The 24,566-nt window shown below is 42.7% G+C and overlaps 1 protein-coding gene across 1 annotated transcript in view; it reads right to left on the reverse strand.

Moving 5' to 3' along the window:
* Positions 1 to 24,566, reverse strand: part of C6 (complement C6) — a 770,728-nt gene that overhangs the window by 307,735 nt on the left and 438,427 nt on the right. Inside the window, exon 11 of the mRNA XM_085631171.1 lies at positions 4,884 to 5,109. Within this exon, the coding sequence (XP_085487297.1) occupies positions 4,884 to 5,109 (226 nt within the window). The remainder of the gene's footprint in view (positions 1 to 4,883; positions 5,110 to 24,566) is intronic.

The raw sequence follows: 24,566 nt of genomic DNA on the forward strand, positions 1-24,566 counted from the left end.
AAAATAACATTATATGCCTGCTTTGTGGATTATTCCAGAGCTTTCGATAAGGTCAATAGACAAAGGTTTTGGAATAAATTATCAGCATGGGAGGTCGATTTAAACCTTTGAAATTGTATTATTGCCCTGCACTCAGATACATGGGTCAGGGTGAAGCTGGCTCATGATAATACACTATCTCCAAAAATGGATACCACTAACGGCCTTAGACAAGGCTGTGTCCTTGCGCCTTTATTATTCTCCCTATACATTGCATATATCGATTCAGTGTTAAGTTCAGATATGGGTGTGGCACCTAAATTGGGGGACAAACAAATACCATACCTAGCATACACTGATGATTTAGTCATTTTATCCTTAACTCCGAACGGATTACAGCATCAACTGAACCAATTAGACACATACAACAAAGTGAATGGTCTGATAGCTAATCTATCTAAAACAAAAATTGTTATGTTTGGACGGTCTACACAATTAAAAATGTGTACTCTAGGAGATAATCCAATTGAGGCAGTGGATCAATATAGCTACCTCGGCATAACATTGGACAAAAAGTTATCATGGCTAAACCATACGGTCTGTAAAAGTGTAAAATCGATAACTATTACAAAATCAATTGCGAGATTTATGAAACTGTGCGGAGGGAATGCAATTATTCCATCTCTAAAAGCTTTACAGATGAAAAATATTCCGTTTTTATTGTACGCATCTCCTGCCATGAACAAGAAAGTTATTTTTGATTTTGAAAAATGTTTTATGAAATGCGTACGCACCCATCTCCGTTTACGACAGACTACTCCACATTGTATGATACAGTTGGAATTTGGCCTAGAGTCTCTGGAAACGCTGCATACGATCAGTTGTGTTAATTACATTATCGATTGTGCTAAAGCCGATTCATGTACATTGAAACATCTAATAATGGCAGAACTCCGGAATAAAAAAGTAAGAGATCTGCAACTTTCTACTATCATGATGGAAATAGACTCTTATGAACTGCCTGATACTCAGGAGATGGGACGAATGACTAGGGATGTGCGGAAAAAACTAATAGGTAAAACATTAAAGCTAACACAGTAGAATTTAGATCGCATACAAGCTGGGAAATATAAACACAGTGACCTATTAATTGACACATATACCTTGGAGGCTCAAGAATACTTGAGATGGAATTTGACCAGCTACACTAAATGGAAATACGTAAGGTTCAGACAATTCTATATTCCGATAAGGGAGTTTGAAGGGAATTGGAATAAAGCCCTTAAAGATACTCAGGGATGTCGGTTTTGTGGAACCGGCAAGGAAACTCTTCAACATTTAATATGTATTTGCCCGAGACTATTGCCTACACAGAGGTTATATTTACGCCCCATGTTTAATACTGCCAAAATAATAACAACTACAGAGGCTATACGTTATTGTTTTAGGCTCACAGGGGAAAGAGCAATTAGTAGGATGGTACAGTTTTTAGAATATGTTTATAAAACATTAATTGACTAGATTTTTTTTTTTTATCGGATCTGTATATAGATGTAAAGATAGGAGAAATGACCTATGTATATTTTCTTTTATGATACTACTTATGGTAAATATGTGATGGTTTTATTTTTTATGCCTGCTTATTTTCTATTTATTGTAATCAAATGATTAATGCAATAAAGTATTTTTACTACTACATTCTAATTGCTGGTTTGGGACCGCCGCCAGGAGGTCGGTCGGTCTCAGTTCCAGATCGATGTTGGAAGGACTCAGGTCCATTTGACATCTAAATCGGCCCCTATATTTGAAAGGGTATTGTTTTGATATATATCAATTTGAGGGGGGTGAGAGCCCCACTTACACAATAAACACAATCCTTATCATGGTGAACCACAAAAGTTACTAAATAAACCTGTGCTTAACCCTCTGGTACCTTGGCACAAAGCAGTCAGGCTCAACTTAAAGGCAAGCTGTAAAGTTTTTATGCAGCACTCAAACTGCAATGAAGTGAAAACACAATGAAAGTAAAATTTAAAAAAACATAGTACATTTTAATTAATAAAAATGAAACCAAAACAACAAAAACTCACTAAGTAGAACCAGAGTTATGATTTGTTTTCCTTTGAAAATAGTGCCAAAAGCACTGAGCGACACAAACGGTTAGCTGGTTGCATCAGACCAGGTGAAACTAACATGTTCAGGCTGACCAGGATGAAGCATGTGTCAGAATCAGAGACAAGGTTCTTCCTGGTGAAGAGATTACCATCTCACAATCCAAGTCCACTCAAGGAGCCTCAACCGGAGCTTCACTTTGATAGGGGCCATGAGGGGATAGCTGATGGCGCAAGGAGCAGTTCGCTAGCAAAGCTTTGCTTTGGCAGGACAGTGTGGGTAGTCACTGTTGCCACGGAGAATAGGTCGTAATCAGAACTTTGCATTGGTGGGAGATGCACCAATGGTTGCTGACGAGGGGAGGCCACATATGGTCACAAAGATCCTTCTTGTTTTTCTCCTGCAGTTCAGTCTGTGCAGTTTTGAGGTGGGAGGAGAACACTCTGATGCCAGCCAAGGGGCAATGACCTGGTGGAGAACCTCTTGGGGATCTGGACCCAATGTAGCAGAAGCCAGCAGTAGACCTCGGGCCAGACCAGTTGGTGCTGTCAGATGGCAGTTGCAGGGAAGGTCTCTGGAAGCTTGGTGTGCCCTCTAGTTCAAACAGGAGGTCAGCCAACTAACCCTTGGAGCCACTTTTGGGGATCCTCGGTTGATGGCAAGCAGATCTAGTCTTCCTTCCTCACACAGCAGGCAGTCCTTCTTCTGAATTTCCAGAGGTCCAGGAGTGGTCTGATGAGAGGTTCTGAGGGTGCCATTCTTATACCCAGTGCCAGAATGTGGTTAGGAGATGCCCCCTTTGTCTAACCTTCCCCCTTTCTTGGGTGTGTCTCCAATCTGTCTAGGCAACACAGGCAGGCCTAAACATACGCTGCATTTGTCAGTGGCAGGGCAGACAGCCTCAGACATGATGATGGTAACCTTTTGAAGCTCAGGAAGGGCTGACTATGACCCCCCAGGCCATCCTGCTGAGTAGAGAAACACCTTACCCCACACCCAAGGCTCTTTTGTCCGCATGTCTGGAAGGTTTATAGATCACACAACAGGAGAGCCAGTCAGAGTCCTGTGACCCTAAACACTGTCAGAAAGGCAGATTTGGTATAAACCGAATAGTAACTTAAAATCTGACATCATCACAAAAGAGGATTTTTAATCACAATTCAAATGAGTGAAAGAAGTAACTATCTATCTGTTCCCAAACTTAGATTATCACTTATTAAGGCTAATAAGGTAACCCAGTGTTAGTCTATAGGATAAATAGCCTTGCTACAGTGAACAACAACCTCAGTAGTTTTTCTCTATCAGGATATTAAAACTTTACACATGCACTAATTTTTAAATACCGTGCACCATGCTTTCTGAGCTGATAAGACCTACTTTGTGTGTGACTTACAAGTATCAAAAAAGATTATTTTGCCAGGCCAAAATGTCAGTTAACAGTGCACTACAAGCTCCAGTGGCAGGCCTGAGACTTGTTTTACAGTGCTACTTTATCGGGTGGCACAATATGTGCTGCAGTATATTGTAGACTTTAATTTGTCAGACCGGGATAGACCTGGTACTATATACTAGGGACTTATATGTAAATTAAATGTGGCAATTTAGTGTACACCAATTTTAACATGCTTACTAGTGAGAGCACAAGCACATTACAACCTTGAAAGCTTTTGTATTGGTCCACATACAGAGAGAGATCATTATTCCCGATTCATCACCAAAAATTCCAACCTGTCCTATCACGCCTTGGCCAGTGTTATGTGTGAAGGAGTACACACTGAGAATCTTAAGCGCCTTAAATTGAGTTCCACTGTCAGCGATACCATCATGGCATAAGGGACACAGTTCCTAGATGGAGCAAGGGCAGGTCATGATTCTCCTCTTACAGAATGGATGAGCCTGCTCATTAAATTTCCTCAACCAGCTCGAAAGCTCTGTTCCTCCAAGCCAATCATCATCACACCAATGATTTAGGTTGTAAAGAAAGACCGTAACATGGCCTTGAGGGGTGTTTGGAAGTATCCTGGAGCAAGGAGTTAACTGATGAATTTAAGTTGGTGCGGAAAACCTACAGGCAGGCAATTTCTGCAGAGAAGCAAAAGCATCAAATTTCTGGGCAACTCTCTTATATGCAAGTAAGAACTCTAACTCCAGGAATTTGTGTGCCCTGGTAAGCAAATGAATGGAACTAGCAGGCCGGTTTGTACAAATATCACTGAATTGGAATGGGCATCCTTCCTCACCCGGCATTTTTTGAAAATTTAGAAAGAAGACTGTTTGTTGGCCGGGGGGCATTTAAAGTGCAAATGTAACTTCCACTCAAATCCCTTCCCAAAATCAAAATTGCTTGATTTGGCCAGCCATGGACAAGTTCTCCTTGATAAGTCGGCTTGACCACATAATATCGAATAGGGAGAGCATGTACCCTGACGGCTAGAGCAGTCGCCCTCGAGGATCGAGTCTTGGCAAGGGACGCTCAACATCCGTTATTCTGGGAAAACCATTTAATCTCCCTGCGCCTCCCAAAAAATTAATGTGTCTGTCTGTAATGCAACTGGTGCTCATGTAAAGTGCTCCAATACCTTCGGGTCAAATTTGCGCTATATAAATCTGCAACAAAAAAGATCTTTCGCCTCTTAGGCTTTTAAAGTGCCTTCGTCTTGGAATCAGGCAATGCCCTGTGTTATTCATTGGCTTTGTGGTCAATAGCACTACCGTAAACTATTGTGTTCTACTTAAAAGCATTATTTTTCCTATTTATATGTATTTCTTGGAAGAAAAAAAAAAGGACAAACCTGATTTGTAATCTGGAGCTTTTCTTTCGCAGTTTTCACCATATGTTCCAGACTGGCACACACATAAACACTCTGTGCCTGACAACACAGGTCTGCCATTGTTAGGACAGGGGGCACATCGGCATGGATCGAACACCTCAGAATATTCAATAATAGCCCTCATGAGATTCCTTCGCTTTGTCACTGCACATGGAAATCCTTTCACCAGATCCAGTATGGGGGCAAGCTGTAAAATGAAGGAGATTAAACACTTTAGATGCCCACCTGTATCATTTGGCAGATCTATTACTCACATAGAAAATTAAGCATATGAGGATCCATAAACAATTCTGCAACTCAGGATATTACTGCAAACATCTGATTTCAGTTTTTTTCTCTCCAGGCACCAGCATGCTAGATGCGTTGGGAATTTACACTCAGGGGGTAAATGTAGGTGAGCAGTCAGCTTTACTCATGGAGGGAGTTGTAGTTTTGGACATCAGAATTGGATAGCAAAATAAATGTCACTGTCAGAGCTCCATCTTGTAAAATGATGAGGCTTTTATTTAAAACAGAGATGAAAAGAGCACTAAAATGTGTAACAATGCAAAATAAATGATTTTAGTTTTTTCTCATTTTACTAATTGTTAATATGTGTTGTCAGTGTGTGTTTTTCATGTTTCATTTGGCCTTGTTTCATTGTTTATCTGAATGCATTTTGTTGTACTTAAGATTACAAGTTTCAATCTATATTTAAATTCACATGATGCTAAGGTGCTTGTAAGTGTTTTTTCACCTAATAACATAGTTCATGTATGTGTTTCATATTGTAAATGTCTGTTCATTTTCACTGCATATATTTAACGAGGTATGTTCAACTTAAAAGTTTGCAAGTGTTGTTGATATTTAATTAAAGCAATACAAAAAGATGATAGTTAATGATTGCAGGATTGTAGCTAATGTAGGTTTGGGTATCTGCTCAGGGTCCCTACGACCCACCATGTCCCCTTGAGATCTCTTGTCTAAGCTCACTGTTCCAAGCAAGCCTACCAGGGGATGTGATTGTGTGTCTGAATAGTCCCACCCGAGCTCGCCCTCTTCCTCCGTTCATTCCTGTTTACGGGTAATCCTTTTCCCTTCCGAATGCCTTTTTGATTTCCTGGGCGCCTTTCTACCCCCCTGTTGGCTACAGTTACTTGTTGAGGGGTCTACGCACCCACCATCACTACTACCACTTTGTGATTCAATGATATCCGAGTCTCCGGACTCTTCATTCAGTGAAAAAAAGTTTTCCATAGGATCGGGGGATAGATAGCCCAACTCTGTATCTTCTGAGAGGCCTACTTGTAAACCATCTGACAACATGTGTGGCACCTGCCTTGCTTCCTGGTTCAAACTGGCATCTTTCTCCTTTCCCTCATTAATGGGAGAATTAGGCTGCAATAAGTTCCTTTCCTTGCTACCCTCACATTCTTGCTGGATAATTGTGGGCGAATCAGCCATATTTAGTACCGTAATCTCACTACTTGACCCCCATGAGGTTCGGATATTGTTTATATCCAACAGGCTCTCTTGAATCTGTGTCTGAGTTGATGTAAGACAAGATGAAGCCAGATTTGGGTTTCCACGTATGTTTATTCCATACAAGAGAGAAACAGCTTAGACAACCACAACCAAGAAGTGCCAAGCCAATGTAACCGCCCTTGACCCGTGGAACCTGGAACCCCACCTGACTCATAACATTCTAATATGAGAATACTACACACCTTTCCCCTTAAAAATTAAAACAAAAAAAAAAAACATTTGTGTCATCAATGAAACTTACAAATTTGACATGTAAAATTAACATCTAACAAAATCATTCATTTTAACCGGTAATTTCCTGATGCGGGAACTCCTTCTTGGAATCAATATCTCATCATTTTGTCTAGGCACACTTCCCCCAGATGCTACATTTTGATTCACACGAGGAACAATGCTTGTTGGTACATCACCTGGAATTACAGTTGAATCTACAGTAGCTTCACAAGTTTCTTGAACATTAGAAGAAGGAACATTAAAATCTTGTCCAGAAGAGCCCTCAAAAGCATCTAGGAAATTTTGAAAATCATCTCCATTCTCATTACCAACTATATCCCTTTGAGGCATAACACTCAATTTGCTAGAATCATTATTAGACCTATACATAGACACCCTTCAAAAGTTCCAGATCTTCCCACCTTGTACTCTGACAGCTTTGCTAAAAACCTCCATTACTTCGAGAGGATCTGACCACTTTGACCACTCACTGTCTGGACACCCAAACTTAACACGTACTAAGTCACCCACTTTAATTTTATAATTGGAACACCGATTCTTACAGTTTCCGTTTTGCATTCTGTCTTGATATTTTTGTACACGTTCTCTGACAGCTTTGAGATCCACCAAAGTATCCTTGAAATCATTAGATTTTAACCACCAAGGCCTGAGCTTCGAACTAGCTTTCCTTCCCCTCAACATTTCAAATGGAGAACACCCAGTTACAGAGTGAGGAGAAGTTCGATATGTAAGCAAAGTGGCTCTCAAAGCTTTCCTCCAGTCTATGTTACTCTTAATAGCCAGCTGTATAGATTCCTAAACTACTCTGTTAAACCGTTCAACTTGACCATTGGCCATAGGATTGTAATTTGACACTCTCTTATGGACAATACCACATTTATTTAGAAACAATTCTAGCTCTTTACTAATAAATTGTGGGCCATTGTCAGAAACAAGTTCAGCAGGCAGGCCTTCTCTACCAAAAACATTGTCCAGAAATTCTATAACTTGAGAAGATGTAATTTTGTCTACGATTTTGACTTCTGGCCATTTCGAGAAGTAATCTACCAAGACTAAAGCAAAAACATTTTTCACCGGTGTAAGACACAAAGGACCAATTATATCAATACCAAGTTTTTCCCAAGGTCCTTGTGAATATTCAATTGGAGAAACACCCACCGATAAAGGTTTAACTGTCTTGTCACTTTTAGAGCAATGGGTACAGTCTCTAACCCATTTGTCCACCATGCTGTCAATGCACGGCCACCAATAAAATTCCCTTAAACGTCTTTTAGTACAGGACATGCCCATATGACCTTCATGAGATAAATTGATTAGATTGTGTCTGATACCTTGCGGGGGAACTATTTTATCACCCCTCGTTACAAACCCATGTGAGAACATAAGTTCATCCTTAATTTTAAAAAACGAACTCATATCTCCATTCAACTCCCTTTCTTCCGGCCAACCAACACGCAGATAATTTATCACACTGTTTAGTGTCACATCCTTGGACATTTCTTTTACCCACGATTCTTCAGAAATACTATCCGAACCCATACTGTGATTGATATCCTCCATGTTATATGCTACGTCACATTCTTCTTGTCCCTACCTAATTCTTGAATATCAGACAAAGGCAAAGAAAGTCGTGACATACAATCAGCATGTACATTCATTCGGCCAGGAATATACACAACATAACACTGAAATTCTTGTAGTTTAGCAGCTAGTCTTGACAACCGCGCTGTAAGCATTCTGCCACCTCCAGCTGCTAGCATGTTGATTAGGGTTTCATGGTCTGTCCTCAATTGAAACTTTGTTCCCCACAAAAATTGTCTATAGTGTTGGGCAGCCCAAGTACAAGCAAGCCACTCCCTCTCAATTGTGGAGTAGTTGAATTCCGCTCCATGCAGAGATCTAGAAGCATACGATACTACGTACTCTTCTCCAAAATTCTTTTGCATCAGCACCGCCCCTAAGCCTGTGCTACTAGCATCCACGGCTACTATGCATTCTCCACCAATCTCGAATGGTCTCAAGAACGGTGCGGAACCGATGTCATTTTTCAGAATTCCAAAGGCTAGATTCTGTTGCTCACCCCAAGCAAACTTTGCATTTTTTTTTAATATTTCACGTAAAGGGAAAACTTTTGAAGAATAGTTTTTTACAAATTTACTGTAAAATTCAGTTAATCCTAGGAAAGATAACAACTTCTCTTTTGTGGTAGGTGCCGGTGCTTTCAAAATGCTTCGCACATGGTCTAATTTAGGCTTAATTCCTTTGCTTGATATTTCATGGCCTAAATACTCCACACTATTTTCCCTGAACTTACATTTGGAGAATTTTAGTGTTAGACCTTTCTTTTGTATAGCATCTAAAACCCTTTTTAAATTAGAGTCATGTTCCTCGAAATCTCCCCCAAAGATCAAGATATCATCTTGAAACGCAATCGCACCCGAACAATTCTCCAACACCTCCTACATGATCCTCTGAAAAACCGAGGCCGCACTAGCCAACCCAAAAGGCATTCTTAGAAATTGGAACATGCCCTCAGGTGTTATAAATGCTGTTAACGATTTGGACTCCTCGTGTAACACAATTTGGTGATACGCACTAGCCAAATCCACTGTAGAAATCACACGTGCACCTGAAAGAGTTGAGATCAACTCATGTATGTTCGGCAGAGGATGTCTATCGATCCAGATTTCTTTATTAAGGCTGCGTAAGTCGACACACAAACGCAGATCGCCATTGCTCTTGAGAGAAAGAACCACCGGAGAAACCCATGGGGAGGATACTATTGGTTCAATCACATTCCTAGACACAAGATCAGCTAATATGTCTTTCAATTTGGTGCGGTAAGCTAAAGGTACATTTCGGACCTTGTGTCTTACTGGTATTGCGGAGTCTTTAAGGATAATCTTATGTTTGAAATTTTAGGTATTCCCCAAGTGTATCTTGAAATACTTTGGGATACGAACTTTTTATGGTTTGAACAAATACCTCATTGTCTGCAGAAATACTATACACAGGTGGTGAGGCATTGGGATCCAATTTGATCCCCAACTCTTGTTGATGTGGCCAACCTAATATGGATACACCTTTAGTTGCAACGTACAATGTCCCTTTGCTTTCTTTTCCTTTAAATGTGAAATTTACCCAAATGAAACCTTCCAGCTCAATTTTATGCCCTGAATAACTGCCCGGTTTGATATCTGGAGGCAACAACTGTTTCCTGTCCCACAATTTTTTAAACAGATCCTTGCCAATGATGGAGTACCATGCACAAGAATCGATCATCATTAATACCTCTTTCCCATCAATTAATATCGTACCAGATGGAAAACCTTTACAATTATTCCCCGTCACACAAGAGATACAATTGAATTCATTGAACTCAGTGGAAATATCTTCCTCATCATTTGTTACATAGTTAACTTTCTGCACAGACCTACACATTTTCCCAAAATGGCCTGCTTTCTTGCATTTGACACAAATTTTACTCCAAGCTGGACATCCTTTGTAGTTGCCTATATGGTCAAAACTACCACATCTGTAACATATAACAGGAGTTCTTCTATTGTTGAACTTGTTATCCTTAAAACTAGAATCCTTTCTGTTGACATATTGGGGTCTTTTTGTTGTAGATTGCTTTTTTACAAGTGATACCTCAACTACAGTATCTTGTACTTTAGTATTACATACTGGAGGTTGACCTCTGATTTCCTTAACAAATTTCTCAGATTGTTCAATACCCTTGGCAATATTCACTACAGCACTTAAAGACGATTCGGTACCTAACCACAATCGTTCTTGTATTTTCTTGCTTTTAGTCTTCATCATTATTTGATCCCTTAACACTTGCTCATAATTAATGGTGTCAAAAGCACATGAGCCTGCTAACGAACGCAAAGCAGATACATAACTTTCTATTGACTCATCTTCTTTTTGTGCGCGGGAATAAAACTTGAATCTTTCCATCACAACATTGGTTTTTTTTCCAAACCTTATACTCATTTTTTTAACTGCGACTTCGAACACATTTATTCCTTCTGTACTCTCTAAAGGTGGTAGGTTATCAAACTCTTTAATGCCCTGGCCCCCTAAACAATGTCTCAAAAGGTCTAATTTTCTTTTGGGGGAACAACCATCCTCTTCTAAAACTTCCACATAGGCTATGAACATGGGGTACCATAAATCCCATTCCATTTTTGGGTCACCTGCAGAGGGTAAAAAATGTGGGGGTGCTGAAATATTTGACATAATGAACTGAAAACAATTCCCTTATAGTAATTGAGTTAAAAGTTGTACAGTTGTATACATGCAGTAGAATCTTGAAATGGTATTTTAACCAATATAGTTGCAATATGCTTGGCAAACATGAAATATACCAAACCAAAATGAAAACAAACAAAGAGAAAAAAAAAACAGTCTTTGCGTAAACGGTGTGCGAATCACCGAAAATAGTGCTCGCCTTTCTTTTCTTTATGGAAATTCAGTTTAAGTCGCTGGAAATAACACAGAGATCGCGATATAGATCCAGATCCTCACTCAATATGGCCGCCGAGAGCGTGAGATGTCATCGCGCTCCCAGCATGCTCTTTGCGTTCTCAGCGCGATTCGCCGTCATTCAATGCTGAGTGCGAAAATGCGCGGAGTCCGAATGTTGCTGTAAAGTTCCAAATCGGTTCCAAGTAAGTTGTATATTTTTTAATTTCTTATGAACACGCACAATTCAAGTTCCCAAACGCTGCCAATCTCTATTCCAAAACACCTCAAAATTGTTCGTTGTGGTCAATTACACGCTTGAAATTCACATTCGCGCACAAACTCCAAAATTGTGTCCGCTTACTGAACTTCTGCGTTAAACAGCTGACGATCTCCGTGTCAGCATCGTACAACAGACTTGACGCGTTCAGTCACTCGTTAAATACGCTAGTACAGCCGCTGGTGCAATCAGGGCACAACTCATTGATACAGCCGCGGGTACGTGTGCATTCACGCATACACGCACTTGTGACAAAAAAAATAAATACCTTAAATCTTCTCTTCAAGTGAACGCCGTTCTCTCTTGATCCCGCTTGTCGCCAATATGATGTAAGACAAGATGAAGCCAGATTTGGGTTTCCACGTATGTTCCATACAAGAGAGAAACAGCTTAGACAACCACAACCAAGAAGTGCCAAGCCAATGTAACCGCCCTTGACCCGTGGAACCTGGAACCCCACCTGACTCATAACATTCTAATATGAGAATACTTCATGAGTTTCACCAGTTTTATCAATATTGGCACAATCCTTTTTTTGTTTGTTCCTTTGTCCTCCCTCCTCCATACTCATATCCCTTTTAGAGAACAGGCTCGTGATCACCGGTTATTCTTTCCAATCCTCCAGCAAGTAAATTGCCTGTCGCGAGGGACTTAACATTCTTCCCATTGTTTAATTTACTTTTCTTACCCATGTCGTGACCAGGCTTCTTTATATCAAGGTCCGCTTTTGGGTCGAGTTCACGTTGCACTGTAGAGGTATTCACCTGGATTGTTGAGCGCGTCTTGCTTCTTGCTCCTCGCGCTGCCATCGCCTTCTCACGAAGAACTTCCGTGAATCCGGCGTCTATGTTGCTAAGCAACTCCGGCCGGCACCTGATGGGATTAGCGAGACAGCTGTCAGCAACAACCGAGCTAGCGCTTCCCAGCGCGAACAACAGTTTCTCCTCTCAGTTTGTACACCACCGTGTCTTGCAATCATCCCTCGCTCTCTTTCACGCCAGCGTAACCATTCGGGGCCAGGGCGCATTCTTGGCAGCGCTCGACATCAGCGCTTGAGGGATGGAATGATGTGGAGGTGAGCTCCCGAGGTCTTTCACTCAGCTGCCATTTTAGCCCGCCGTGCTAGTATTCTTATGCCGCTATTTCAAAATGAAGTTAAAATGGAAAATCGGCACGCTCGTGTTGCTGCAAAAAAACTACAGGCGCAAAATTGGGAAGACCTGCACTGAAATCGCAGAAAGGTTGAGTATGGTGGAAAATCGGACGGAAGTGCTGGAAACCACAGTTGACGCTTTAAAAACACAGGTGACCTCACAGGAGAGTGCGGTTAAAGACATTATGTGGAAACTGGAGGAGGCAGAAAATCGCCAACGTCAGAATAACCTAAGGATCCTAGGGATCCCGGAGAACAGTGAAGGAAGCGATATCCGCGCATTTACCATCAATTTGTTCAAGAAGGCCTCTCCAGAATTAGCACAATGGGATTGGGACAAAGAGATTCAACGTGTGCACAGATTCCCGATGACAATGCCTAAACGTCCGAAAAATAATCAATCATACCCTAGAGTCATTTTGATTTATTATGGAAACTTTTTGCTCCGACAGGCGGTGTACGATCTGGCCAGACCTAATAAAAAACGGAACTGGGAAAGTTTTTCATTCTTCGCTAAACCAGATTTTGCACACGCCACAGTGGAGAGACGCTGGTGGCTTCGACAGCTGATTACACCGATTCAAAAAGCCGGCGCCGTAGCTTTTCTCCAGAACCCTGCCAAATTGAAAGTCATCTCGCAAGGACGCACCGTGTTCTTTACATCAGAGATACAAGCCGAGCAAACATTGAAGGAAATCATTGCAGGGAAATCTGGACACTCTGAGAGCAACCAATAGCTTCCTTCTCTCTATCCCCCCCTTTTTTTTTTTCTTTCTTTGGTCCATTTGGATATTGTTTTTTTTTTGTATGAAGTAACTGTGTTACTCTTCTGTTGTTGCTAGGTGGAGGGATAAGTCGGGCGAATATCTAAGAAGAGGATATATATACAGGAGGGGCAGAGATGGTGTGGAGAGTGGGTGAGGTTGGTCAGACGCTATCACACAGGCTCAGGATTGAGCCTGGTGGCTCAGATAATGGTGGGGGGTGGGGCGTGGGGGGGAGGGAGGACAAGACTAGTGGGATTTTTAGTCACACGGTGTATGTGATGGGTGCAGGGTGGGGGGGCAATGCAAAAACAGAAATACTAGAGCAGGGCAAGTATGGCTTAAAATGAGGGATACTACTACAGTTAAAGTATGGATGGGGTGAATAAACATTATTATGGCTAGGTTGAAAATTGTGACTGTTAACATCTGTGGCCTTCACGACATTAAGAAAAGACAGAAAGTAGCTGTGGGATTACAGATGACCGGGGCTAATATTATATGTTTACAAGAGACACACATTGAGGGATCTCAACAATATCTGCTGAAAACACTAGGGTATCGGCTGATTACTGCGTCAACACAGGGGGTCCGCGCTAGGGGGGTGGCAATTTTGGCAAAAGGGGGAGATCTCCAATTTACACGTACACTAGCTGACAAATTTGGACGGTGGGCGATTACAGAATGCCACTATGACAATGGGGAAAGTAAATTGACTCTTTGTACTATTTATGGCAATACTAGCGATGACCCAGATGTGCTGTCCAGCGTGGCTAATGAATTGGCTCACTGGTCTCTCCCGCTGATTGTGTGTGGGGATCTCAATTTACATTTACCTGGTGATTGGCTTTCGGATCCAGGTTTTAAATATCAAGGGCGGAAACCGAAAGTCTTCCAGACACTGAAAGATATATGTGTGCTACATGGGCTGATTGATGGATGGCAACTAGAGCACTCTGGGGATCCGGGATTTACGTATTATTTATATCCGCATTCCCGGCATGTGCGGCTAGATTACATGCTTATGTCTAGCTCATTGAGTTCTGCCAGTATAATAGAAAAAATGGCAAGAGTTTTAGCGGACCACAATCCTCTAGTACTAAATCTGGTATGTGGGACAAATAAATCCAAGATGAGGACGTGAACATTCGAAAGAGCGTTACTGGGTAATGTGAAATTTTGTCAACATATGAGCAGATGGATTCCGGGAATTTTGGAGGACAATCTCGGTAGTGTAGCAATAGATGTGGTTTGGGATGCCCTAAAGGCCGGTATTTGAGGGGAGACACTGCAATTCTCTTTTAGCTCTAACAAAGAGGCCAAACTAAAGATGGTGACGCTACAACACAATTTGAGTAGGGCCGAGGGAGAGCTGATTAAAGCCGTACAGGAGGGGCGAGTATCTGATAGCGAATTAAGTTGGGTGGCGATTTCTAAAAATCATATTATTGATGTTTTAACGGAGAAAGCGAAAATATATGAATGGAATGAACAGATGGGCCACCAACTGGCGGTTCGCACCCGAGAAGAGTATTCAACTAATTTAGTAAAAGAGATTAAGGATCCAGAGTCTGGCCTCAAGACCGAATCCTTTGAAGTTAGAGCCGTATTTCAAAGATTTTATCAGAATCTGTATGAAACAGCAGATAATCAACAGAGGAGACCTGAGGAATATTTAAATCTAAATGCTCCGGTAATATTTGAGAAAGAGGATCAAGAAAGCTTAGACAATCCTCCATTTTGGGAAGAGATCCTACACTCTATGAATAGTCTTGCTGCAGGGAAAGCTACTGGTATGGATGGAATTCCAACAGAGTTTTATGTTAAATTCTCATCCCAACTGAAGGAAATAATACAGGAACTATTTATCCATATTTTTCAGGGAGGGAGACCACCAGTCTCATGGTCATCTGCTAAAATTGTAGTCTTTCTAAAAAAAAATAACGATCCTTTAGAACCTGGGTCTTATCGGCCCATCACGTTGATAAACGGAGATTCAAAAATTTATTCCAAATTATTAGTGAGCCAATTGGCACCCATTATACATAAAATCGTATCTAGATGTCAGCACGGGTTTATCCCAGGGAGATCTACAACTGATCACGTTCAAAGAGTAATTTCTCTCTTTGATTTTACTGAGGTGACAGGAGACCCTATGGCGCTTATTTTACTCGACGCTGAAAAAGCTTTTGATAGGGTCTCCTGGAAATACCTGTGGGCTACAATGTTACATAATGGGATTAGTGAGGGATTTATAAAAGCAATACAAATGCTGTATGTGGAACCAGTAGCCAGGGTGTCGATAAATGGAGTATTATAGGACAAAATAACTATTACCAGGGGGACGAGGCAGGGGTGTCCGTGTTCTCCTCTCTTATTCGCGATTTATATCGACCTGTTCATCCGTAGGTTAGATAATAATATACTAATACCATTAATATGGGCACGAGAATTTGAGGCGAAAACACTGGCTTACGCAGATGATATCGCTCTAGTTACCAGCGATCCTATCACTGCAATAGAAGCGATAGAAGAGGAGGCTCTGACCTTTGGTGCAGTCTCCGGTTATAAATTAAATCAAAGTAAAACGCTGATCATTCTTAATAACAATATTAAGATGAGGGATGTTAGAGTCACAGATAAAGGTATATATCTAGGGGTTAGCATAACTGCAAAGGTGGATAATATAGTTAGTAATAATGTGGAACCACTGATCCAACGAACAAAAAAAGAACTGGTCCAGCTGAATAATTTACATTTAACGATAGGTGGGAGATGTAATGTGATTAAAATGCTCTTTCTACCCAGATTTTTATATTTTTTTAGGTCCATCTGTTTGGAATTTTCTCCTCAACTGTTTAAATCTATAGAGTCCTTGTTCTCCAGGTTTATTTGGGGATATAAGAGACCACGTAGGGCCTTTAGATTTATTACACTTCCAAAAGATAGAGGGGGATTGGCAATGCCCAATTTTAAACTGTACTATTGTGCCACCGTATTAAGATATTGTACATCACTCATCTCTACAGGGCCTAATAGCGATAATATACCTACTCCACAAGAACTTATATTGGGAAGGGGCTGTGAAGGTTGTCTCTGGCGACATATTAACGACAGCTACTTTAAGAAGGTTAAATTTAAGACCATCTCGGGCATATACAAAGTTTGGGGTAATGCTCGAAAACTACTGGGACTTGGACGATACTCGCATTATACTCCTGTATTTAAAAACGATGACCTTCCAGAGATTTTCAGAGACAGTTATATGGATCAGTGGATACAGGCAGGGATTGTACAGTTTGGCTGTTTCTATGCGTTGAACGGGTTGAAGAGCTTTGAGGAATTACGTAACGAGTTTGACCTTAGCCATTGGGATTTTTTCAAATTCCTACAGGTGAGAGATTTCCTGACAAAGAAAGGAGGGGGGGGGGGGGGTTGGGTAAAATTCCAAGCAATTCAAATTATAGAGAATATACGTAAAAGATCTGTTTTAACTATTGGGGAGATTTATGAATCTTTGAATTCTCTGTGTCCAGATGATATGGAGCAACAGATGGCTAACTGGCAGGCTAAACTAGCAGTATTGCCCCAAAGCCCCCTACGATCTTATGAACTGTCACAAACCTGCTTTATGTCAATAAAACTACAAGCCCAATATTATAAAACTTTTTTTTCACTGTATTACACCCCGAATAAGATAGCAAAATGTGGGACCGGAAAGGGTACAACATGTCCACGATGCACACTGTTTGAGGCCGATAGTGTGCATATATTTGCCTCTTGTAATGCATTGTCAAGTTTGATAGCAGAAATCTCCGACTTTTTATCAGAAATATTTAAAACAGGAATTGGTATCACAACCGAGGAAATATTGTTGGGCACAGCGAATGTTATCCGGCCAAAATATATGCAAGGATTGATTTTTGTGGCTATGGCTGTTTTTAGGTTGTGTATAGCTTCAGCCTGGCTAGACCCGAATCCACCGGCATTTCAGCAATGGAGAGCCCGTCTGTTAGCAACATGCAGCCTGGAGGTGGCCATATATAAAAGAAAAGGGCGTAACAAACGTAAAAGATGCTTGATGATTTGGGATCCACTGTTGCAATGGATACACAATCATACGTATGATGGATAGATGGAAATAAGGAGAAAAAAGTTAGTCAAGTAAGAACTCTTCATTTTTTTTTTATTTATCTGTATTTTATTGTATACAAGCTCAAGCTCAACTGCTCTGCACCTTTGAATCTAATGGGGTGTTTTGATGAATTATACAAGCCAAAAAGTTGTGTCTTTGTTCGGGCTTGGGTTAAATTTGTAGGGGTGGGGGGTGGGGGTTGGGGTGGGGGGTTGTGTATGTGTGTAAAAAAAAAAAGTAACTCAATAAAAAACAAAAAGATGATAGTTGAAATGCTGAACATTGACAAACATTCCCCCCCAGTCACAGATCTGGGTTAAATCCATTGTGTTTTTGATCACAATGCCACCCCAGTTTGGACCCAGCTATATGCAAAGCAGTCTTGACCTTGCTCACCATGGGAACAGTCCAGCCTACACTGCTAGGCCAGGTCCTCCCTGGACCGAGTCAGAAAGTCTAACTTTATGACTTTTGGTATTCACAGAGGTCATTTATGAGTCATATCTTTACGTCTGCAGTCCGGCCGGAATCTCCGGCTTGGGCCATACTCTCCAAACCCGGTCCGCACTCTCCAGCTCTGGCCGTACTCTCCATCTGGGCTGTACCCTCCGGCTCGAGCCGGATGAATTGTAATAAATGGGCCAGAATGCAATTTTTACAAAAAGGAACATTAGGAGCATGTGGTAAATCATTAGGAGCATGTGGTAAATGGTAGAGGAGGTCATGAAAATCAGTTTGGGCAGGGAAAAATGTGTGGCCGGGACCTACATCATATCCCAGAAAGGTTTGCTCCTGTGCATCATGGTACATGTAGTTCACAATTTGCACTCCCCTCAGTGTTGACTTTGTGGTCAAGTAGCAGCAGCAAAGGATGACTTGGAGGATTGGGTTCATGTCGGAAATGGAAGTGTAAAAAGAAAAAAAAGGTGAGTTTCTATCTTATATACCTTCAACACCCCCAACACAGGCGTGAAGTTTTACCAGTCACTGTTGCGTCAGCTGGAATGCACATGATTAGCCCGGTGAAAATCTTGGCTGGACTCCCTCTTACATCCACTTTTGGCTATGGTGTCGTTAGCGCAGGCAGAAATTTCAGACGGAGGCGGCGGCACTCTGATGGACTATCACCTATAGACCCAGCAACATTGAGAAGGGAAGTTCAGGATAATCAAGGTAGTGAGGGTTCCTAGAAATCGGATACAAAGCTCTTGAGCTTCCAATGAATGTTGCTGCCAAAAGATCCTAGACAAAGGAGATTTTTATAACTGCTGCAGTTGTTTTGTGCTAGGATATCTTTAACAGCTCAATTTAGTATCCAGCCCGTTGTTTGTGTTTGTTCTGCGTAGTTTAGGTTCTCAGAACTCTTCACTGAGGCAAGGCATGAGGCAAAAGTCAATAAGAGCTCCATAGAGAGAGATACTTCCTTTCAGCGAAAGCTTCGAACTTCAATGGAAAACACTGCGAAGCAAAGGCAAAATAGCAATCCCAAGCTTTTTAAGGATTCCTATTTCTTCGACAGCTCTGGTGCCTCTTCTTAGTTCTACAGAGTCCAAAAATGTCACGATTCCACTTTTTGACAATGCTGGACTCTCCTACAAATCCCAGGCTGTCAGGAAAGGTTCCTAAGAACCAGCTCTCTCACCAGACAGGTTGCCCACATGATCCAGTGACATCCACTCCAAACTGGGCACTGGCACTCCCACACACAGAAGGGAGCCATGTTCAGCCTTTTATGTCCTTCAGGTAGTTCAGGGGGGATGCTAACTGGTGCTTCAAGAGCAACTGTCCTACCTGGTTCATGTGGAGGCCAGAGGACTCCTTAGCCTTCTTCACATGCAGGTCAGACATCATTCTTCCTTCTGATATTTACTTAAATAGCCAGGACTGCTCTGATTGGCTGGTGGTGATCATATGTATCTAGTGCCTTAGCATATGACTGGTGACTTTAATGTAAACAGGCAATATAGTTAGATGACACCTTATGTATTTTCTTTAATCACTAGGATTGTGCACATGCAACCTAAAGCAGTAAGTAATGGCAGTCTCACAATATTGTAAAATTTGAGTGCTCATTTTTTTTTAGAAGTGTGGAAAGACGGCGTAGCCGCCTGTCATTTTGTCACCAGTAGGAAGAATGAGGGCCCAAGGATTCTAAACTAAAGGTGGTGGAAGGTCTCCCTTGTTCCCTTGTATTTCAATGCCATCAGGGACAGTGCTGTCTGAGGACCAGAGGAGACACTCGTCACAGGTCTGGTATGTCATCAGGATGGGACTATGGACGTAATCAGATTTTTATTATATTCAACAGGTAAATCATCAGTGGGAGTACAGGTCAGACAGGTATAAAATAGCATTTGGCATCGATCACACTTTAGCAACATATGAATGTTTACAGTTCAGTGTATAGTGTTAATGCTACATTACAAAGAAATAATGTGCATGCCAACCTGCAGTTCTGAGAACAAGCCATCACCCAACTACCCGCTCTCCTTCAAACCACACCTCTGCCTAGTATTTTTACCATGATTCCTACATGAACCCCAAACTGCAGAACCATCTACAGCCATCTAGCACCCCACACTTAATGATCTAAGAAGCTGGGGTTTCTTCAACCTCAGAGTCATGAAGTGATATGAGGGAATTGTCAGGGATGTCTCCGGCAGGCACTTTTAGACAATCTACCAAGTGGTCCTAGGCCTGGGCCCTATCGATGTATCCCTGCCCTCTCTTAGTCTCCTGAAACAGTACCGCACCCTCAAGACCCACCCAAGGACCAAATTCTCCCTCCATTTGCTCATGCGTGGGTGCCTGCATGCCTTCCAATGGGATGTAATTTCGCACTTCACCAATGTCAACTGATTTAGTGGGTATTTTATGCATGCTAGGGCGTGGAAATCCCCCCTTACAGACATGCCGGGGGGTGCATGGAATCGTCCTGTCGGTAACAGTGTTGATAGTCAATTACTCCCTCATAGAACTCCAACAGAGTGGTTTCGCCCCATGTTCTCAGCACAGAGGACAATAGGCTTCTGTTGCCCAAAATTTCTAATAATTTTGCCCGGGGTGAGGTATGCTCTATGCAGGATGTAAAAATTGATCAATTTAAATCTAGCATTTCATTGGGACCACATTAACATTCGAAAGAATAAAGACCCACTCTTCCTCCGGGACAGGGATGCCAACGGCATCTTCCCATCTGAGGTTCAAGTCCTCCAGAGGGATTAGCATGTCCGGGCACAGGACCTGGTACAATAATACAACAGCTTTGAATCTGCTGTTCATAGTGTTTAGCATTGGTGAGTAGTGGGTTCTGCTGTGCCCGAACCCAGTGGTTCTGAATCTTTACCACCGCCGCACTATGTAGGAGAAACTGTCCCTGTCACAGCCCGAACGTCTCAGTGATATCCTCAAATGTCATCAATTCCCCATCCCTATACAGATTTCCCACTTGGGTAATGCCATGCGCCGACTATCCTGTCAGTCCACGTAGGGCCCTCCCCCGGGCACTCATAATAAACTCTTCAATGGAAGATCAGGGGATTAAGGTGATTTGGTCTGCGTGCCCTGCAGGCTGTGCTGCCAGCAGTGCTGTATGACCTGCAGGTCCATGGGCCCATCTGGAAGGGGTCCCCTGGGAACTGGAAGGAACTGAAACAGGGTTGTCGGGTTCCCTTAGAAATCCACCCTGAGGGAGGATGCGCAAGTTGATCCACTGATTAAACCACTAAAGTTGTGTGGTCAAGTAGTAGACCTCTAAATCAGGTGCAGTGAGACCTGCGTTTAGGGTTGGGTGCTGTAGTTTGGACATCGCTACCGTCTGCCAGAACTCCAAGTAAGTTCTAATAATAAGTAGTCCATTTCCCAGAACATGGAGCAGGCGATCTAGAGTGGCAAGGTAGAATCAAGTAGGGCAGCATTACCATTTTCGCGACTGCGATTCGGCCAGCTAGTGGGAAGGACTTCCAGAAATTGATAGATATATATTTTTTTACAGAGTTTTATATAACGCGAACTTGACCCGAATCGGGTATAAGAGCGCTTTACATAGCACCAGTTGCATTACATGAGGACACATTCTTTTTTGTTAGGCACGGGGAGATTACCTGATTTGCCCAGAATCACAGGATGTTCAGCGTCATTGCCGAGACTCAAACCCAGTTCCCCAGATTCGAGGTCGACCGCCCTAGCCGTTAGGCCAACTCCTCTCCCCAGATATTAGTCAATAGCGCTCTAATTGCTGCTCTAAAGTTGTCCTACAGTAGATCGTAGGGGTGGTCATGATAAATTTTGACCACTAAATATTTCAGTTAAGTGGGTCCCAGGTGAGACCCCGTGGGTCTTGGGGTGGTGGCACACCCTGGCATGTGGGGAAAAGATGGGATTTCTTCCATTTGACACAGAGGCCCAATGTGACTCCAAAACACTCCAGGAGAGATATGGCGCCCTGTAGGTCGTCCCCCACATCGCGGAGGAGCAGGAGCATATCATCAGCATAGAGGGCTATTCTTTGGGGGATGCTCTGACACGCTAGCTCATGATAGTATGTGGCTAATCGCACTCTGCTGGCCAGGGGTTTGACTGCTACAGCGAACAGTGATGGTGGGAGAGGGCAATCTTGTTTGGTCCCCCGCCCCACCACAAAGGAGTTTGAGATTACCCTTACTTTTCTTGACTCACACTGTAGGCACTGCGTGAAGGAGCTTAGTCCATTGGATGAAGCCGGAACCAAGTCCTAGTTTAGCCATGACTTGGTAAAGATAATCCCATCTTAGGCTATTGAATGTCTTTTCAATGTCAATTCCTACTATGACTGCACCATCTCTGTTCAGGAGGAGGGGTCTTAGGAGGGAAAGAAACCGTCTAATAATAATGGCATTGTTGCGCCCCTTAATAAAAACCAGTCTGGTCAGGGTGGATCAACTTGGGCATGGAGGGCAAGAGGTGAGAATCCTACTAAGAATCTTGTAGTCCATATTGAGCATTGATAGGAGAAGGTATGCAAGGACATCATCAGGAAGGTGGCACAGCTTCAATTGAGGGACTACAAGTGCTTCATTTGTGGTAAGGGGCAAATCCCCTTCCTCCAGGGCACCAGTTTCGGAACAAGATCCTCCATATATGCTGCATGGAACTCCACTGGAAGTCTATCTACCCCGGATAATTTGCCTTCGGCTAGTGCCTTAATGGCTGCTCTCACTTCTTGTAGAGTGATGGGCCTCCCAGTTCTGCTGCTTCTCCCTCCCCTAAGTGTGGTAAATCCATTGCCTCAATGAACGCAGTTGCGATTCGGGGGGGACTTCACAGGTGTGCATACAGGGAGGTAAGATATTCCACAAACCTGTCATTAATACAATTTTGTACATAGAGGCACCCCCCAGGTCCAGGTTCCACTTCTAGAATTATTGAACTATGGGACACAGGGCTCAGCAGCCTTGCCAGTAGCGTTCCTGCCTTATCTCATTCTGCGTGCGCTCGTATAACATATGCACAATAATCAAAACATCTAAGCTTCTCTGTACAGACCGCCATCTGTTTCTTGACTTCTAGGAGTTGTTGTTTCAGCCCTGGATTGCCTGGTGCTGCAAGTTCTAGGGCTCTCAGTGCACCTTCCTGTGTCTCTACTACAGCGTGTGTCTGACCCCTACTGCCTCGGCTATGCAACTTAAAGGCATCCCATTCTCTGAAAGGCGAAGGAGTGGGAGCAGCATTATCTAAAATGTAATCCAAGAATGGCCTCTCCAATGGTCTATTGAATAAAATCTGAAGAGTCCCCACTTAGTCGCCAGATCAGGATACGGGAGCCCTCCCTATTCCAGTTTAGTGAAATTAATAGAGGGTTATGGTACAAGACCATGTTACAAAGGTATTCCGCATTGCGAATGGTTCCATGGACTCACGACGATGCAAGGAACGCATCCAGGACGACATGTATTTTGTGTATTCCAGAGTAAAAAGAGTAGCACCTATCAATTGGATCTAGCTGCTGTCAGGAGTCAATAAAGCCCCACTGCTGCTTCCAATCCCTGTAGGTTCTTGCAATGCACACTACCGGTGAGTCCCCTAGTGGAGGGTGCAATTGGGCGAGAAGTAGTTCCGACACATAGTTATAGTCTCTGCCTAGCAATATATTCTGAGTCATGTAAGGGGTCAGTACTTGGGACAACTCAGTGAGGAACCTACCCTCGTCACTGTTAGGGGCATAAATCCCAACAATACTCAGATCTCAGCCTACGAGGAGGCCGGATACGAGAACATAATGGCCATTTGAGTCTATTAATTCCCTTGTCATTTGAAAGGCAAACCCAGGGCGGATCCACACAAGGACCCCTCTGACAAAGGCCACAAAATGTGTCGTTGAGTAGATCTGGTGCGCCACCTCTTCCTTATGCCGTCCCTTTCAGTGACGTTAAGGTGAGTCTCCTGCAACAGGGCCACATGGGCTCCCCTCCTCTTCAAGTAGGAATAGATTTTATATTGTTTGGTCATGTTGTTAAGCCCCCTGACTTTCCAGCTGATAAAATTGTAGGTCAAGCCAGATGCTTTGCCAAGGTGTCTAAAGAGTGGTGCAGGGTGCTGGGCCTGTGAATCTAGTGCCCGCTGAGGGCCAATGTGATGGGCCATGCATTTGTGGGTGGCACTAAGCTAGTGGAGGTGAGCTCATAAAGATTACCCTGAACAACAATACCAACCCATCTCCACAAACCCAGGACAAAAACAGAGATATTCCACATCCAAAGTATCAAACCAGCCTTCAATATGCGCACACACATACTACGCACAGCTACAAAGTGGGAGGTGCTGCGCTGAACCAAGTGCCTCCCAGCTTCACATCACGCCCTCCTGGCTTTGAGCAGAGTAATCCATCCCATTTCCGCCCATAATTTCCTACACAAGCATGCATTATGTAGTAGGCTGGGCATCCAGTCATGCCAATCATACAAAACGAACCACCTCATGGAGGCAGTTAAGTTATTACTTTCAGGGTAACAAAGTCCAAGCACTGCCTATTAGCACCTCATGTAAACCTAAAAGACATGTAATTAGATCCTCAGGCCACATCAAGTTTACATTACCAAACACCTCA

Source organism: Triturus cristatus, chromosome 2_1 (genome assembly GCF_964204655.1).
Source record: "Triturus cristatus chromosome 2_1, aTriCri1.1, whole genome shotgun sequence".
Taxonomy (NCBI): domain Eukaryota; kingdom Metazoa; phylum Chordata; class Amphibia; order Caudata; family Salamandridae; genus Triturus; species Triturus cristatus.